General features: G+C 53.0%; 1 protein-coding gene across 2 annotated transcripts in view; it reads right to left on the bottom strand.

Moving 5' to 3' along the window:
- The window catches only part of TRMT44 (tRNA methyltransferase 44 homolog), a 29,808-nt gene extending 11,306 nt beyond the window's left edge, over window positions 1-18,502 (bottom strand). For both annotated transcript variants that reach the window (XM_027072156.2, XM_027072206.2), the window contains exons 1-8: window positions 17,863-18,502; window positions 16,935-17,049; window positions 9,582-9,801; window positions 8,028-8,096; window positions 7,134-7,241; window positions 5,386-5,457; window positions 1,365-1,471; window positions 109-292 (exon numbers count right to left, since the gene is read on the bottom strand). In XM_027072156.2, coding sequence (XP_026927957.1) covers window positions 109-292; window positions 1,365-1,471; window positions 5,386-5,457; window positions 7,134-7,241; window positions 8,028-8,096; window positions 9,582-9,801; window positions 16,935-17,049; window positions 17,863-18,451 — 1,464 coding nt within the window. In that variant the 5' untranslated portion in view covers window positions 18,452-18,502. The remainder of the gene's footprint in view (window positions 1-108; window positions 293-1,364; window positions 1,472-5,385; window positions 5,458-7,133; window positions 7,242-8,027; window positions 8,097-9,581; window positions 9,802-16,934; window positions 17,050-17,862) is intronic.
- Window positions 18,503-19,128: the final 626 nt, after the last annotated feature.

Here is a 19,128-nt window from a genome sequence, read left to right as displayed (position 1 = left end):
AAACATCACGGGGTCCCCTGTGGCTCTGCGACACAGCCCCGGACCCTCCCCCCAGAGGCCAACGCCGCACCGAGGCCACCGAGGACGCCCCAAGCGGTCAGGACGCACCCTTTTGGTGGAAGGAATGCGCAGGCAGTCCTCCTGGACGTGGAACCCGCAGGCCAGCCCCACCTCAGTCACGAAATCGAGATACTCTCGGTACTGAGTCGTCCTGCTCTGCCTCCGGGCGTATTTCCCCACGAAGTCAAAGAAGCAGCAGGGAAGGACAAAGAAACGGCAGCTGTAATTAGACCTTCAAAAACAATCCCCAAAACAAAAACACTCAGCACAGAGCCACGTGGCCATCGTGCACCGCGGTAAAGCAGAGGCATCTGCTCCCCCTGGCTGTTCCGGAGCAGAGCCCGAGCTCGAGCTGTCCCTCGCTCTGCTCCCAGAGACGACGCAGCGTGGTCTATCCCTCCTACGGACCAGGAGCCTAACTGTCTGTACAAAGTGCGTTCCACCGCGTTGTTCTTACGGACTTGAAACGTAAAACTTCCCGAAGTGTTTTGGGATTTCGGCTGGGAGCGAGATCTCAGAGGCGGGCACGAGAAAGATTACGTTAAGACTTGCTCCGTGAGCTACACTGCTCCTCGAGAGCTGAAACAGTTCACGAGACGCCTGGATCAGGAGCCACGGCAACAAAATACCCGGGCCGCCACCATAAGCTGCGTGTTCACAAGGTCCCCGCCGACCCAGAGGCATGGCCATGGGCGCAGCCCCCCTCTATGAACATCAGTACTGCTGTGAGGCGTCTCTGTGTTGGCAGATTTTCCCTCTGGAGACACTCACTCCTGTTATCAGAAAATAACTTCCAAAACATGACCTGTCTCCCTGGACAGAAATACTGCAGAAATGGTCAGCTTTCGTCAGCACTATTCAGATGTACTTTGATGTCTTCTAGCCATATCTCAAACAGTAAAATAAAGCAGTTAGATGAGGCACCTGGGTGGCTCAGTCGGTTGTCCAATTCCGGCTCGAGTCATGATCTCACAGCTCCTGGGTTCGAGCCCCACGTGGGGCTCTGTGCTGCCAGCTCAGAGCCTGGAGCCGGCTTTGGATTCTGTGTCTCCCCCTCTCCCTCTGACCCTCCCTGGCTCATGCTCTCTCTGTCTCTCTCTCAAAAATAAACGTTTAAAAAATTTTTTTCAGAAGCAGTCAGAATCTAAGCCTAAACCAGCACGTTCGGCACGTTCTCATCCCCACAGTCCGAACGAGCTCCGTCTCCAGTGCGCCACAGCCCCAAGTGGCTACTTCTGGACAGCGAGGTTTAGGCAACAAAATCCCTCCCGCCGCCCGCCCTGCTGTGCGGGACACTTACTCACCTGGCTGCGATCACAGGTATCCACGGTGTCAGTTCATCGGAATGGTTACCAATTAGCCAGTCAACGTCAGGGAAAAGGGTCTCATCGCTGGGTGTGATTGCACCTTCCTAAAAGAAAAACACAAGATAAGACCACTGTTTAGTAGAGCAGCACAGAGCTACTGAGGCAAAGGCCCCAAGGAACCGCAGCTTGCTTGGGGTGACCTCAGCCCCTCGGGGCCCCATGGGTACCGGCGTTCCCCTGAGCACAGGGCCCGCGTCTGCCCAGGGGGCATGAAACACAGCAACTTACAGCATCATCACTAGAGAAACTAAAAACGCTGATTACTAATCTTTTGGATCCTTAACAACGTGGGTGGCTCAGTCGGTGAGGCGTCCGACTCTTGATCTCAGCCCAGGTCATGATCTCAAGGTTCGTGATACACGGCCTCGAGCCGGGCTCTGTGCTGACAGCGCAGGGCCTGCTGGGGATTCTCTCTCTCCTTCTGCCCCTCCTCTGTTCTCTTTCAAAATAAATAAGCAAACTTAAAAAAAAAGAGTGCTTCTCTACATGAACATACACTGGAGCTACAGGAGAGGGGACACAGGAACTGGCTCCACGTGGGCAGAATACGGGGGCAAGAAAGTGGAAGCAAGTTGGCCTGAAGTTGATTTGCTGAGAACCACAACGCATCCTACAACCTCCAGACCCGTGAAAAGTGAGGGGCGAGGCCAGAGAAACTGCCAGAGTTTACGTAGAAACAACAAATATGCTGCCATCACGTGATTATCTTTTATAAACACTCAGAGGCCAAGTAAAATCCCACTGAGGAGGCGTGTTAACCGTTCTGATAACCTCTGTAATTAGGCTGAAAACAGCTTCGTTTTGTGATTTAAGAACTTTACATAAACACCCTATTCTTTCTGCTAATCAGCAGACCATCACCCATGATTCAAGTCAGGGCCCAATAGCAGGTCTGTCGGTAAGAGCTGGAGACAAAAAAGATACACGCGACCACTCAAAATCCTCCTTGTTTTAAAACTGAAGAACGACCCCCCGAGGGAGTAGGCACACCTGGCTACCCCCGGCCAGAACAAAGCGGGAAGACGTTAGGACAACACTCCCGTCCAAGGCCGTTCCTTACGACAACAGAACCACGTGCCTTTTGCAGACGTGATGTATACAAAAGTAGAATTTGAATTCTACAATCTTTCTGGTTCTTAAATTCAGCATGTGTGCTTCTATTTACACACATATTAAAATTCGTGTATTTCTGTTTAAATGGCCTGCATTAACAAACACGTGGTTTACAGTTCACGACTGCCATCATCACAGTTCGAGGCCGGTTTCATCAACATCTTGAACACAGCAAATTTTAGCAGTGCCCCTTCCTATACAGCATCATAACACAATTAAGACGTTTTGTGATCCATGCAACATGTTATTTAAAACAGGTGTTTTGGGGCGCCTGGGTGGCTCAGTCAGCCCAGGTCATGATCTCGTGGTCCATGAGTTCGAGCCCCACGTCGGGCTCTGTGCTGACAGCTCAGAGCCTGGAGCCTGCTTCGGATTCCCTGTCTCCCTCTCTCTCTCTGCCCCTCCTTCGCTCATGCCATGTCTCTCTCTCTCTCTCAAAAATAAATGAACATTAAAAAAAACTTCTTTAAACTAGTGTTTTTTTCTTAATAGTCTCTTGCTTACAATCAAATAGAATTTTTGGAAGAACCTGTAAACTCATGCTCAGCCATTGTACAGACTGTCCCTGTTCGTGGCAACGACTCACACACCAGGACATATACACAAACACTCATACGCGCCAACAAAAGCACGCTCATTTCTGGCTGTGTTCCCCTGCAGCAAGTGTAATAGAAACGTGGTCAGCATCCAGCCTCACGCTGCACATGAGAACAGGCAGGACTCAACACCACGACTGAAGGTCCAGGTGTAATAAGAAGATCCACATGAGATTAGAACCCAGAACCTTCTGAGCAGGCCTGGAATGAGCGGGCTGGGGCAGTTTCCCCCTCCACAGAAAAGTCAGGGTGCTGGGGAACCTCAAATAAAGAACTAGAACCTTCTCCCCGTTCTCCAAGGGGCACGTCATGCCAGCCAGCTCTGTCCTGGGGTCACGACTAAACAGAGGGCCTGTTCAACTGCTGTTTGAACTTCTTACCCAAAGAATTTATTCTGCTTTTTCACAGAACACAGGGACACAGGGAATTCTGAAACCAACCACGTAACTCCTGGGACTCTGCTCATCGGCCTCGCACTAAACCCAGAGCCTGACTGACCAGGTGACGCATGGTCTGTGTGCACCTGTCTGCACGTCTGCAGAGCCCCCCGAAGTCCGTCGCCCGGCTCCTCAACTTTCTTCAAACCTGGGGTTTTTCTCAACGTTTAACCTATTTTGATGTATGAATGTGTAAGCAAGTGCAAATTCTTACATTACAAAGCAAAACACAAACATACAAGGAAAACATGCGCAAAGCCTGCAATGAACCTCCCTCCGGAGGCTGATCTTTTTTATTTTTTGCAGTATTTTTTTCAATATTATTCTCAACTTTAAAAGTGAGGCAGAGAGAAAAATACAGAAATGGTGTCACTTTTATTTCCCATTTGTAGATGGAACGACAGAGCTGAGCCCTGCCTCGTGAGGGCAGCGGGGCCGCGGGAGGGCTGAGAGAGTACCTGCCGAGGCCGTGAGCTCTGGGGTGCCAGGCTCTTCTCCCGGAAATCAACACATGAAGAGTCTTGTCGGCGCTCTGCCCTCTGGGGAGGAGAACCTGTGTCCTGTCCCACCCCGCATTTAAGTCCAGGACAAAGGCCTTGAGGCAACCAGGGCAGCTGAGCAGAGCTGGGTGGCGGGGAGGAGCGAAGGGCATGGACCCCACCGCTGAGCACCCCGCCGGCCGGCCAGCTCGGAGGCCTCGACCAGATGCCGACACCATCCGCACCTGACGTGGGAGTGCTGAGGGGGCCGGTCACTTTCCCCCTTGGGACACATTCTGATTGGTAGCAGGGCGAGGGAGCTACTCCAGAGCAAGGCGGGAGTGACCTGGGTTCACCCTGGCCCCACAGGCATGGGCTCAGAGCAGATGTGCCGCCCCTGTCCGCGGCCCCCCAGCCGGCTGCATTTGACCTTCTCTCCCCGGACTTCTCACCACCAGCCCTCCTGCAGGGCGGCCCTCCTGGGGCCACCACGCACACAGCAGGACCTGCCCCGCAGTGGCGCCCTCGTCCTCCCCGCCCCGCTCAGGTCTTCAACCCTGCTCCACACGTCACAGCTGGCGCCCCGTACCCACGCTGTACCTGGGGGTGCCTCCCACCCCCGTGAGGGCAGCACGTGCATCAACACCTGAGAGTGCCCGGCAGGAAAGCAGCACTCAAATATTTGGTAAATACGCAAATCTCTAGCTTCTTCTGTTTTCCTGAATGCGTATCTTACGGCACGCGAAATTCTTCCTGAAATGAAAGTATTTGAAAGAAAACCTTTCTGAAAACCAACACGAGAGTATCATTAAAAACGTTTTAGGGGTGCCTGGGTGGCGCAGTCGGTTGGGCATCCGACTTCGGCTCAGGCCACGATCTCGCGGTCCGGGAGTTCGAGCCCCGCGTCGGGCTCTGGGCCGATGGCTCGGAGCCTGGAGCCTGCTTCGGGTTCTGTGTCTCCCTCTCTCTCTGCCCTTCCCCTGTTCGTGCTCTGTCTCGGTCTCAAAACTAAACAAATGTTAAAAAAAAAAAAAAAAGTTTTAAAGTTCAGCCTATGACAGATTTGTCTTAAGTGGATTAAGATTTATCACCTAAGATTCCTGCACAAAGATTTACATAACGTAACTTGTCATCCAAAAACACAGTCGAGAACAGGAGGTAGGACAAACAGATATGCGGGTGTCCTGCCCTGCGGGCGGCGGGGACAACAGGGGATGGACACCTGGCCCTGTGTGAGGACTGGGTAACACGCACCAGGCCCCTGGACACTCGGCAAAACAAGGGTCACCGGGGGACAACCTGCTGGGCTCAAGCAAGTGAACAAAGCCAGTACCTCTAAGCAAGTCTGAGGTCCATACACGTCCCAGATCTTTCTTCTTCGGACATCGATCCCTCTGCCTGGGTGCTGAAATAGTTTCAGAAATCAAAGGTTAACGGCAGCGCATTATTACAAACTGGCGAGAACAGATCCGACTCTGCAGGTACTGCCACTGGCGTGAAGCACAAGAGACCCTCAACCTCCGCGGTGAAGGCGCCCGCGGTTTCTCGGCAACGCCAACAGACACTCGTGCCCCTCCAAGGCACGGGTTAAGAACCTGTGCCCTGCTAAGGGTCACCGGGAGTCTTCACGAAGGGGAAATGCAGTCAAGGAGCGGGCACACGTCCAGGGCCAGGGCCCCAGAGTCAAGTGCAGACCCCAGCACGTCTGCCCCTGCAGTTTGCCAGCAGGCAAGGCTCGTTCTCCTCGGCTGCTCCTTACCAGGCACGCCGTGCCCGCGCCCGCCAGCTCTCCAGGGCAACCGTGCTTATTTCCAAGTCAGGCGGAGAAGGGGATGCACAAGGAACCCCGTCCTCCTCACCCACCAGCCTGCAGTCACCACCTGATGTGCCGACATCCCACAGACAACTTGGGCACAGCTGTTAGAATTACAAACTCAGTTTTCTATTTTTGTTATTAATTTTTGTTTATTTTGAGAGAGAGAGCACGTACAAGAGGGAGAGAGGCAGAGATAGAGGGAGAGAAAGAGGGAGGGGAGAGGAGGGAGAATCCCAAGCAGGCTCCGAGATGTCAGCACGGAGCCCAACATGGGGCTCGAACTCACAAACTGTGAGATCATGACCCGAGACAATATTAAGAGTCAAATTAAGAGTCGGACGCTTAACCAACATAGCCACCCAGGTGCCACGACCTTGTTTTTTTTTTTTATAGCGCAATTAAAGGTACATTGTAACAGCCCCGTTTTAAGTTCCTACAGTTGTGGACAGAACGTCTCTGAGACAGGAAACAGTGCTACCCTCAGAAGAAATCAGTTCAATCAGCTCCCGGGGCGGGGCGCCTGGGGGGCTCAGTCGGTTGAGCGTCCGACTTGGGCTCAGGTCATGATCTCACAGTTTAGGTTCGAGCCCCGCGTCGGGCTCTGTGCGGACAGCTCGGAGCCTGGAGCCTGCTTCGGATTCTGTGTCACCCTCTCTCTGCCCCTGCCCCACTCACACTTTCTGTCTCTCTCTCAAAAATAAACATTAAAAATAAAAACAAATCAGCCGTGGTCCCCGTGACGAAGTGTGAAGCTGCCAAGCTAAGGCAACTCTGCTCGGCGACTCCACAGGAAGGCTGACGCCAGCTGGAAGCACCAGCCTGGGCGGGTCATGGCTCGCACTTACACGGAACCACTCCCGGAGGCGGGGGCTGCTCTAAGCACTTCCTGCCTTTACTTCACGGGTCCAGAAAATGGTGCAAGACTCGGTATGGCCGTGTTACATCACAGTGTAAACACTGTCCTCCGAGCTGGACTTAAGCTTCTGGAGGGCAGAATCCACCTTGCCTTCCACCCCCTTCCAGCGTCCCGAAGAGGCACCGACAGCAGAAACCGCCGTGCTGTGGGCTCTGTCGTTCTACAGGCGCGCCCGCGAGCCCTGTTCTACGTGGCACGAGGGCCGCCGGCTCTCCTCAGTCACGAGTCTGACAGCCAGGCAGACCCTGGATGCGGCTCGTACCGGCAGAGAAAGAGCTCGAGGGCCCTTGTGCTGGACCGGAAGACACTTTAGAAAAGGAGCCAAAACGGCCAGGGAAGTGCACTTTACCCCCTCGGTGCTCAGGATGTGAACCAGGAGACCATTTCCGCATCCTAGGTCAACAAAGGACTGCTTGGCTGTCAGGCCCAGCTCAGCTCTTTCTTCTTCCCACAGAATCTAATTTAAAAACAAAACAAAACAAAAAAACAATCAGCTCCTGATTCACTTCTTCCAAGAGTAATTCAGACACAAACCCCACGTGGGATAACAAATCACGTTTCCAAAACAGGTAGAGAGGCCTCGTCTGTGGCCCTGGGCTTCTGTGTGGGTGTCGGACAGGTGAGCGGAGGGAGCGGAAGGGGTGTCGGCCCCTGCTCTTGCCTGATGCTGTGGGGGCATCGAAGCTTTCTTCTTCCATCAAGAGTCCGCATGAAAGTGGTCATCTCTGGGCAAGAGCTTTATAGATTATTGTTTGTTGGTGTCCTCATGCTTTCTCTGTGTTCTTCAAGACTATCTACTGTGATAATCAAGGCAAGATATGCTGTTTCTAAACAGGCGATGAGAATCATAGAGGAAAGGAAACTGGAAATTATCTAGTCTAAAATCAAGACTGGTGAGCTAGCTAAGGGAAGATTCAGGACTGGAAGGCAAGTGCCTATCACATGGGCCCCGCCAGCGGCGAGGGCCGCCCAGCGTGTCCACGGCGACGGTGAATCAAGCAGGCACCTGCTAAGCTGGAGTCCCCACAGCTCGGCTTCACACGACTCAGACTCATTCCACACTCACGCAAAATCCAACCGCTGCACCTGTTACCAACCTGGCGAGCAGAACCAGACACGCCCCAAGGCAGGGAATTCGATACATGCTGTTCCCTTCGGTACGTGCTGTTCCTCGCTGACAGCTTCTGCCAGTGGCAACCTTGCCCCGCCCCACAGGAGCTTAGATGACGACAGCGGTCCTTACCAGCAGGTAGGCAGCAATAGCCACATCTTCATACACAAACTTCTCAGGATCAGTAACTTCAGGCCACACCTGAGAAATCAGTAAGAGCGTATGTAAATTGTTCTCCCAGCACCTAGCCATCTTGCTATACTTAAGTATCCCCATAAGGCACAAGTCAAACTCATCAGGCTGTAAAACTTAAAAAAATAAGCTCATTGCAAAGCAGACACTTAGGATCACTCTGCTGCAGTAAGAGGTCCGCATCAAGACACATAAAACTTGTACCCTGGATGCATCACAGGACCCGTCAAGGGCAATGCCGTCCAAGGCAGGATTTTCCAGCAAGGACAACACATGTAAGACATTCAGATGAGACCACAGGACATCAGGGGAAAGCTCTCGGCCATGCCATCCCTGACGTTTATGTAGATGAGGAAAATGAGCAAGGCGCCGGGCGAGGAGAGCGAAAGGGTCAGGAGGTCAGAGCTCTAGCCCTCTCGTCTGTTGGTGACTGGCTGTCAGCTGGTCCCCATCTCCCTATCTGTAAAGCAGGGACAAAGCCTGAGGGGAAAACCTCAGCCGCCACACAGGACAACGGTCAGGTGCTCTCAAAGCTGTGCAACACCAGCTGCACAAGCGTGACACCCCATCATCGAAACTAGCAACGTGCAGAGGACATCTGGCAGAAGAGGAAACACCAACAACAAGGTTACACATTCTGTCCTGTTCTGGATTCTGTTTCTAGGCATGGGGGATTAGGCAGGGCAGTCTGCGTGACTCAGGACAATTTCAAAGGCTGGAATAACAGAAGGTCCTTTCTTGAAAGAACCGAACAGTTAGTAAGATAATGAAGGCCTCACAGACCAGCATCTGGAAGAGGAGGGTCCCCAGCTTAGGTCAGCCAGGTGCCCTAATGAAGGGTCACTGCCTCCAGCCTGTGACCTTTGGGGCACCCTGTTACACGACCACAGGTAACTGAGAAAAAAAACCACACATGGAAAGGACAGGTCATGGTTCCTTCCAGGAACAGGGCCGGACCCTGGCAAGGGCACAAGAGAAGTTCGGCCCCATTAGTGACGCTTTATTTCTTCCTCTGGGTGTGAACACAGACGTCTGCTGCTACCTTCTTTTCATGTCTTCAATATGCAGTGATAGACGTGATCTGAGATGTATGTCCTTTCGGAAAATATATGCTTTCGTACTTTAAGTTTTTATATATTCTCCTTAAACATCCTTAAGTACATCCTAAGGAAATGTGGCAATTTAGTAACTAATCTTTAAGTATTTTCAATTAAATATTCCCTTTTATTCGCTTGGAAAAAAATTCACAAAGCGCAAAAGAGAAGATCCTTCTCCGTAACACATCTGTCAATATTTTGGCGGTTCGCATCCATACAAATGTCGAAGTACAGCGTGCCTGCAGTGGGGCCCGTAGGTGGGTATGTTCCGCCGTGATGTCTGCGTCGGGATAAACTGGAAGGTCTACGGGAGAAACGACCTTACCCGCCTGACCTGTTGTCTGGTCACCGCCACCCATCGGAACAAGGGAGTCACAAGTGTTTTCCCCAGAGTTACCTTGACCATGTCTTTATGCTTCTCCTTAAGCGCCTGGTAAGTCTTGCTGTATTCGATGATGGAAATGAGGGACAGGGTGCTTTTAAACCCACTTTTCTTGCTCCCCACAGACCACCTGGCCAGCCTGGCCAGCAGCTCTTCCCCCAGCCAGGCGGGTTTGGGATAAACAGTTCCGTCTGAATGCCATCTTTCTGGACAGAAAATTAAAATAGATATGAACCTTTAAAAATAAGAGAAACATGAATGAGCAGGGCTGGTTTCAAGTCCTATTTGTACGTTAACCGTTTCCCTCAAGAGTAGAGTGCATGTTAACACAGCTATTTGACCTTAACATAACGATTTGACCTGAAACCCAAAAATCTGGAACGAGTTGCAGAACTTTCATCCAATGGAGAAAAACGCACGTTTTAAAAGCAGGAAGTCTTCTCCTGCCACCAAGGTTAAAGATGCCTTTGCCCATCCCACAAATCCCATCACAAGGATCGACGACCAATAACAAAGCCCCTCTTACCGTCTGCCTCACACACTGACTAGCCAGCTTCCCAACGTCCAAGGATTCTCCTCCCATTCTCATCTTCCACATTTTCACAAGGGCAACTCAAATGCGAGCACACCGGTCCCTAAAACTCACTGGCCCAAGAGCTGAGTGCTCAGTCACAAAGCCAAGCACAGGCACAGCCCCGGGCAGCTCACAGGTTCACTGTCTCCGTGTGTCTCGGGCCCAGGCCAGCCCACAGCTCCGGGTGCGGGGACCCACGGCACACAGGCCGCACAGCAGGCCCTCCCCGTCTGCGTGAACACACGAGCAGAAGCTCACAATACCCCTCTGAGGACCCAACGCTGGCGGCACAATAAAGGGGAGAGCAGCACGCAGCTGGTCAGGCAGAGAGAGAAGGGGCCCCTGAGAGTAAGCAGAAGCACAGGCAGCCGGATGAGAGGGGCAGGGCTGGGGAGGGCGCGAGGGGACAAGGGCAAGCGGCCAGTTGCCCCAGAGGGAGCAGGGACCTGCAGGCTTTTTGCCAGCGTGCGTGTCGGAAGGACACGAGTCATTCCTAAGTAACAGGCCCCGATTCTCCACGACAGATGCACCCCCGCGAGGTCACGATGCGGCGAGAGCCTGGGCAGGACTAGGGCTGCACCCCTTTTCCACTCCCTTCACCTTGGAAGCTCTCCCGCTGGGGCCCGCACACCTTGTCAGGCCCTTCCCTGCTCTTCCCTGGGCCTCGTGCTCTTTCCCTGGGTGTCCCCAGAGTCCCCACGGCTACTCCCTCACCCGCTCGGGCCTCACGTGCGATGTCCCCTCCTCGGAGGCATTCCCCACGCACCCTGCGTGGACCGGATACGACACTGTTCCCATGTCCCCTCGTTAGGGAAGGCAGAGACCCACTTCACCTGTTTTATGGTACTTCGCGGCACTCAGCACTACCCGGTGGCAGAGCGTGTAGATGTGTCGCCCCACGAGACCCGCTCACCGCTCTACCCAGTGCTGAGCACGCGGCGGGCACACGCCAACACTGCCGCGACGGAGGGTGCCGGTGGGGAGCACGTGTGGCGGCCCCACCAACTCCCATTCAACTGATGCTCGGTATCTGGTCCCAGTGCCCAAGGGGATGTGAGGGACGGCTGCCCGGTGGGGCAAGGACAGGAAATGCCAACCTGGAAAGATGGGGAGCGGGCAGCCGAGCCCGAGTCCTCAGGACGTCAGCCCAGAACGTGACCACGACGCATCACCTGCACGGGGCACTGCCAGGGCCGGGCCCCGCTGGGCGCCCTCACAACAGACCCGAGCAGGAGCCTTCAGTGCTCGCCTAACAGCTCTGCCATCAGCACCCCAGGCGACCGCCACGGGAGACATGGCTTTCCCCAAGGCGCCTGCGCTCGCTGAGGCAAGGGCCTGGGGCCAGGTCCCCCCGCCTCGGGCAGTCTCTTGAAAATTCAAAGAGGCTTCACCCGTGGTTCTTGAGGAGGGGGGGCCAACGTGGCGGAGAAGTAAGGGGATCCACACTTCCTGTGTCTCTCAAACAAAGAAGTGCTGAAGCCAAAGGACTTTGAACCCCAAGAGTCTGGCAGGAAAAGAGACTGAAACTACCGGGAAGAAAATGGGGAAACTTGAGAAACGGTAAGTGGGTGACTGTGAACTGGGGGAGATAAAACGGGCCGTGCAGGCACGGAGGGGAGGGATCCCCTTCTTCCGAGAGACAAAGGGAAGACAAAGGACGGCTAGGGAAGCGTAGGACTGTATCTGGACAAGAGAGAAACCTCGGGCTGGGACTCAGAGGGATCCCATCTCTAACTGTGGGGCTTTCATCGGACCGGGGCCGGCTCCCTGTTCACGCACCTGGGGAGGAGGGGAGCCGGCCGGGTTCGGTGTCGGTCAGGGGCGCAGTCCGCAGTAGGAGAAAGCGGCCCCCTCCGGGAGCGCTGTGGGAAAAGACAAAGCCTGCCTGCGTCCGCCGCCCCCGGGTTCGGTGGGGAGGTTGGTAGCAAGGTCCACAGTAGAAGGCGGTCCTCCCTGAAGTGCGGGGGCACAGACACGGCCAGCCGGGACCACGTATCAGGCCGCGTGGAGAGGCGCTCCCGCAGCACCAGAGCATACGGAGCGGGACGTGGAACCCTAGCCAAGCGCAGGGTCAGGGGAGTTGGTGGAGCGAGGACCACCCCCATCTGCGCCCGTGGCACAGTGAGGACGACTCAAACGGGGTCTACCGGGTCCGCGGAGAAGACACTGGGGGATCGCTGCTCCCCCCCTCCCCCCCCCGCAACCACCACCACTGTGGGGCCTCAGGGATCAGTCCTGGGGCCCACGGCGAAGGCGGGACCCGCCTACACCACACCACGCCCCTCCGCACTGGGTGACCGCGTATCTCCCGGAGCTGGACAGACCCTGCGGACGGTTCCCCCAGCCCAGCGACGCAGCGTGGCCTGGATTAACTCTAGGTCACTTCTGGATATAGACATATATTCTTGCCCACCCCCCCATTTCTCCTCCTCATCTCTTCCCTCCCCCAGGCTGGTTACTCTGGTTATTGGTCTGTCTAAACAGACAAATTTAACGCATTCTCTTGACACGTGTTCCACACCTCCTTCTTTACGCTCCTTTCTCTCTCTCTGGAATAATCAAGCCGTATAGTTTCTCTGTCTGGGTAACTGTATCTTCCTTTCTTTTGCCCCACCTCCTTCCTTATTTTCCTCTCTCTCTCTCTGGACTAAGCCTTTCAGTCTCTCTGCCTGGTCAATGTTTATCCCCCTCCCCCCCCCCCCCCACTCCTCTCACTTCTGTCTGTCTGTTCTCTTCCGTCAGCACCTCCACCCTGTTCTTTACTTGTAGTCGGTGTTTCTGGTTTTCTGCTTTTGGATTGTGTTTAGTTTGTTTTTTGTTTTTGTTTACTTGTTTGTTTGTTCTGTGTGTGTGTGCGTGTTTTCGTCTCCTGTCTGTTCCTGTTCTCCTTTCCAGGGCTACTCCAAGGAACGAATCAAAGCACACCTGCTGGAGGGTCCAAACCATCACTATGAGTAGGAAATAAAATAACCAAAGTCACAACAACAGAGAGCAAGTAACAACCTCCTGAAGGGCCAGGCCCCGGACGGCGTGGGACCCTCCTTTCATACAGCAGTGCCAGCACGGGCAGAGCACACAACAAGCTTTTAAAAGGCAAAAGGGACAGAAAAGTAGCCGAAACGATGGAACGGAAGAATTCGCCTCAAGAGAAACTCCAGGAAGAAGTGATAGCTAACGAATTGATCAAAACAGACTTAAGCAATATAACCGAACAAGAATTTAGAATAATCATAAAATTAATTGCTGGGCTGGAAAAAAGCATAGAGGACAGCAGAGAATCTATTGCTACAGAGATCAAGGGACTAAAAAATACTCCCGATGGATTAAAAAATGCCACAAATGAGGTGCAAAATAGAATGGAGGCAGCCAAAGTGTGGACTGAAGAGACAGAGGGTAGAATAGGGGAATTAGAAGATAAAACTATGGAAAAAGAGGAAGCTGAGAAAAAGATTAAAAAATCCAGGATTACGAGGGGGAGAATTAGAGAACTAAGTGATTCAATCAAGTGGAACAATATCCATTATCAAAGGAATTCCAGAAGAAGAAGAGAGAGAAAAAGGGGCTGAAGGTGCACTTGAACAAATCATAGCTGAGAACTTCCCTGATCTGGGGAAGGAAAAAGGCACTGAAATCCAAGAGGCACAGAGAACTCCCTTCAGACGTAACTTGAATCGATCTTCTGCACGACATGTCATAGTGAAACTGGCAAAATACAAGGATAAGGAGAAAATTCTGAAAGCAGCTAGGGATAAACACGCTCTAACTTATAAAGGGAGACCGATAAGACTAGTGGCAGACCTATCTACTGAAACTTGGCAGGCCAGAAAGGAATGGCAGAAAATCTTCGATGTGATGAACAGAAAAAATATGCAGCCGAGAATCCTTTATCCAGCAAGTCTGTCATTCAGAATAGAAGGAGAGAGAAAGGTCTTCCCAAACAAACAAAAACTGAAGGAATTCATCACCACTAAACCAGCCTTACAAGAGATCCTAAGGGGGATTCTGTAAGTGAAATGTTGCAAGGACCACAAAGGACCACAGACATCACTACAAGCAGAAAACCTACAGACACCACAATGACTCTAAACCCGTATCTTTCTATAATAACAGTGAATGTAAATGCACTAAATGCTCCAATCAAAAGACACAGGGTATCAAAATGGATTTTTAAAAAAAGACCCATCTATTTGCTGTCTACAAGAGACTCATTTTAGACCTGAGGACACCTTCCGATTGAAAGTGAGGGGATGGAAAACTATCTATCATGCTACTGGAAGTGAAAATAAAGGTGGAGAAGCCATACTTGTATCAGACAAACTAGACTTTAAAGACTGTAACAAGAGGGGCGCCTGGGTGGCTTAGTCGGTTAAGCGTCCGACTTCGGCTCAGGTCATGATCTCACAGTTCGTGAGTTCGAGCCCTGCATCGGGCTCTAGTGCTGACAGCTCAGAGCCTGGAGCCTGCTTCACATTCTGTGTCTCCCTCTCTCTCTCTGCCTCTTCCCTGCTCGTGCTGTGTCTCTCTCTGTCTCAAAAATAAATAGACATTAAAAAAAAAAATTAAAGATTGTAACAAGAGATGAAGAAGGGCATTATATAATTATTACAGGGTCTATCCGTCAGGAAGAGCTAACAATTATAAATGCCTATGCGCCGGATACGGGAGCCCCCGAATACATAAAACAATTAATCACAAACATAAGCAACCTTGTTGATAAGAATGTGGTAATTGTAGGGGACTTTAATTTTTTTTTTTTTAACATTTATTTTTTATTTTTGAGACAGAGAGAGACAGAGCATGAATGGGGGAGGGTCAGAGAGAGAGGGAGACACAGAATCTGAAACAGGCTCCAGGCTCTGAGCTGTCAGCACAGAGCCCAAAGTGGGGCTCGAACTCATGGACCGCGAGATCATGACCTGAGCCGAAGTCAGCCACTTAACCGACTGACCCACCCAGGCGCCCCAATGGTAGGGGACTTTAATACCCCACTTACAACAATGGATAGATCATCTAGACACACGGTCGATAAAGAAACAAGGGCCCTGAATGATATATTAGATCAGATGTATTTAGAACTCTGCATCCCAAAGCAACAGAATATACTTTCTTCTCGAGTGCACATGGAACATTCTCCAAGATAGATCACATACTGAGTCACAAAACAGCCCTTTATAAGTATACAAGAATTGAGATCATACCATGCATATTTTCAGACCACAATGCTATGAAGCTTGAAAGCAACCACAGGAAAAAGTCTGGAAAACTCCAAAAGCATGGAGGTTAAAGAACACCCTACAAAAGAATGAATGGGTCAACCAGGCAATTAGAGAAGAAGTTAAAAAATATATGGAAACAAATGAAAATGAAAAATTAAAAATAGACCTACCCTATGACCCAGCAATAGCACTGCTAGGAATTTACCCAAGGGATACAGGAGTTCTGATGCACAGGGGAACTTGTACCCCAATGTTTATAGCAGCGCTTTCAACAACAGCCAAATTATGGAAGGAGCCTAAATGTCCATCAACTGACAAATGGATAAAGAAGATGTGGTTTATGTATACAATGGAATACTACTTGGCAATGAGAAAGAATGAAATCGTGCCATTTGCAGCAACGTGGATGGAACTGGAGAGTATTATGCTGAGTAAAATACGTCAGGCAGAGAAAGATACCATATGTTTTCACTCATATGTGGATCTTGAAAAACTTAAGAGAAGACCATGGAGGAAGGGAAGGGGGGAACAAAAAGTTAGAGAGGGAGGGAGGCAAACCGTAAGAGACTCCTAAATACTGAAAACAAACTGAGGGATGATGGGGGGTGGGGGAGAGGGGAAAGTGGGTGATGGGCATTGAGGAGGGCACCTGTTGGGATGAGCACTGGGTGTTGTATGGACACCAATTTAATAAATTATATTTAATATAAAAACAAAAACCAAAAACAAAGAGGCTTCACCCAGGTCCTAAGAATTCCCAGCAAGCTTCTCTGCCTGCAACAGGTCCCCAGGAAGCCTAGGCCCCTCCTCAGAGGTTCAAGAATTATTAAATCCACTTCAGACGGGAAAACTGGGAGCCACAGAGGCGACATACCCAAGGCCACACTGCTAAGGGGGAAACCCAGCCCTTTCTGACCTTTCTGACTGCAAAACCAGGCTTCCCACTGTACTCCTCTCCTTTCTACAAAGCCACGTGCAAAGCCCCGTCTGATGAAACAGACACAATCCTCAAGGCTGTTCTGGAAAGTATCTGTACTCTCCAGATATGGCTCTCGGGAAAACATGAGCGGCAGAGCGGTAAGTGAATTTACCCTCCCTCTGACTCGGTCATTCAAAAAACACCAAACAGGTGTTTGGACACTTGCTGGACAGGCCCAAATGCCACAAGGAACTAGGGGGTCCTGCTCAAGTACCACTCGTGTGAGAAGCACCACTGGGTACCCACTCCATCCCAACCATGGGGGAGCCTCAGCAGGAAGGAAACAAGGAAGCTGGCACTCACTCAAGTTCCCAAGTTGCAAGAAATAAAATGGAAGCATTTGCAATTCTTTGACCTGGACGCTAAAACCGGTTGCTACTACTTCTCAAGGCTTCACGGAACATGAAGAACACAGACTCAGGCCAGGCGGTGACCGCCCCACCCCCACACAGGGGCCAACAAGGGACAAAGCCTCCCAGGAAGGTTCTCACACCGGAGCTGCCCCTTCAGTTCTCGCGGGGCCTGAATCTTGCAGCTGCTCAAACACCCGCCTGGAAACAAAGTGCCGGAGGAGGAGGAAGCCACTATTCAGTTCTTACCACTCTTCTTTGCTCCCACCGAGCCGGAGTTGATACACGTTGTTTGTCTCAACCTTTACGCTCCCTTTGTCATCTTCCTCCAAAGGTAAAAATGTTACAGTTCCGTTGAGGACATCTGGGGGAGCGGGACACAGGGATAATCAATTAAAGGGTTTGTCAGCATTTTAGCAGAAGCGTCAATAAAAACAGTAAAAAATCAGCAGGCTGCTGCTCTCCCCGTGGCTTTTCCTCGCTCTATTTACCATAGCGCCCAGGAGGTCACACATGCTCGTATGTCCCATCCACTGCTGCATCCCGAGCCTGCACGGTGCCAGGCGCACAAGGGAGAAAGCAGTCCTAAAGCCGGCAGTCCTGGGGCGCCTGGGGGGGCTCAGTCGGTTGAGCATCCGACTTCAGCTCAGGTCATGATCTCACAATCCGTGAGTTCGAGCCCCGCATCGGGCTCTGTGCTGACAGCTCGGAGCGTGGAGCCTGCTTCGGATTCTGTGCCTCTCTCTCTCTCTCTCTCTCTCTCTCTCTCTCTCCCCCTCCCCCCGTTGTGCTCTCTCTCTCAAAAATAAACTTAAAAAAACAAAAAACCCGGCCCTCCTTGTAGAGGAGCACTGCCTCTCCCCTGCAGCGAAGCCGATCTGGTAACGCTGAAGTCCACATCTGAAGGCCTCAGGGGCACGGACTCACCCCAATCCTCTGTCTTTCCTTAACTGTCACTTCTCTCACTCTGCGGAGCCCGCCACCACCTCCCTACTCCCGCCCTCTCCCTTTCAAACGCCGGTCAACTCTGCACAAATGCAGGTGGAGCTCAGTTCGGGCCCGACACCTCTCCCTACTGCAACAATATATTTGTAATTAAAATCCGTCTCTCTCCTTGCCGCTTTGACTGGCGTCCGCCTCGATCTCCGGCACCCCTCGCTACCGGAAACACTCCTACCTTGCACGACAACTTCTCTCCTCGGAGCAGCAAGCGGGCAGAGCGGGCTTGTTTTCGGGATGACGGTTCTGAGAACCACGTCGAGCTCGCTCGGCGCCTCTGGCTGCGATCCCGCACGGGCCCCGGTGAGGAAGGCCAGCAACTCGTGGCTGCCGCCGGCGAGGCTTCGGGAGAAATCGTCCCACAGAGAATCTAGATCCCAGGCGGAGAAATCGCCCTCCCCGGCTCCTGCCTTGTCGGGCTGCCCGGGGCCCTCTATGAGCAGGGGCGCCGCGGCTGCTTCCCCGGGGCCCTCCCCTTGCTGGCGCCGGTGCCGGGACTCCTCGGGCCCGCGACCCGGGCCCCCCTCGGGGGGGCGCGGACCCCGTCCGGCCGCTCCCGGCTCCTCCTGCTCGGGGCCCGCGTTGGGCCTGCGGCCGCGGGGCGACACCCGGGGCAGGGCGGCCCTCCGCCGGGCCTCCAGGCGGGCGCCACACAGCCGCTTGTTGGCCACCTGCGGCTTCTCCAGCCACACGGCCACCGCCTCCCAGAAGCCCCCCGGGAGCAGCTCCCCAGGGTCGCGCACCGCCACCCGGCCCACCTCAGCCATAGTCCAACCGCGCCAAGCTCCCGGCGGCGGCGCGCCGCGATGACGCACCCGGCGGCGCGGCCTGTGACGTCACGGGGCGGGGCGCCGGGAGCGCGCAGGGGCTAGCGCGCGGGCACGCGCCTCTTGCAGGCTTCCTGTCCTGGGCCTGCTGGGGACGGCCGGTCCTCCAGTGTCGCCCGCGTGTCCCCGGGAGGACCCGGGCCCGCCGAGGGGGACCCACATCTCCAGCAGAGCCTGCAGAGTCTGTCCGTTACCAGAAGCCCCAGATAGCCCTTGTCCTCTGTGTGCTTTCGTCCCTCTTGTTGGGACTTTTGCCCTTCGCTCTAGAGTCTCTGTGGGAATCCAGAAGAAGGGAACCCCGACCCAAAGCGGGTGATTTGTCGGAGACACGAGCACGTACCCGTTCCTGTGGAATTCAGTGAGACCTAAAGGAGGCATGGAACCTCATCGACACAGCCGTTCACGCCATCCCTTTTAGTCTTGGACCGTGTGCTTGATTTTCATGCTGTCTCTACGGTCAATCTTAAAAAATGAAGAGCCCCCCCCATTTTACTAGCAAAACGAGTTTGTTCGGGAAGAGCAGAGAAGTTGCAGGCCCGGCCGTGCAAGCTACGGTGAGCCAGGGCCAAGTCTGGAGACACGAAGGAAAATTCAGCGGATGTGTTAGGTTTTAGGAG

Source organism: Acinonyx jubatus, chromosome B1 (assembly GCF_027475565.1).
Source record: "Acinonyx jubatus isolate Ajub_Pintada_27869175 chromosome B1, VMU_Ajub_asm_v1.0, whole genome shotgun sequence".
Taxonomy (NCBI): Eukaryota; Metazoa; Chordata; class Mammalia; order Carnivora; family Felidae; genus Acinonyx; species Acinonyx jubatus.
The sequence above is the reverse complement of the archived record's forward strand: the minus strand, read 5'-3'. Positions and strand labels throughout refer to the sequence as shown.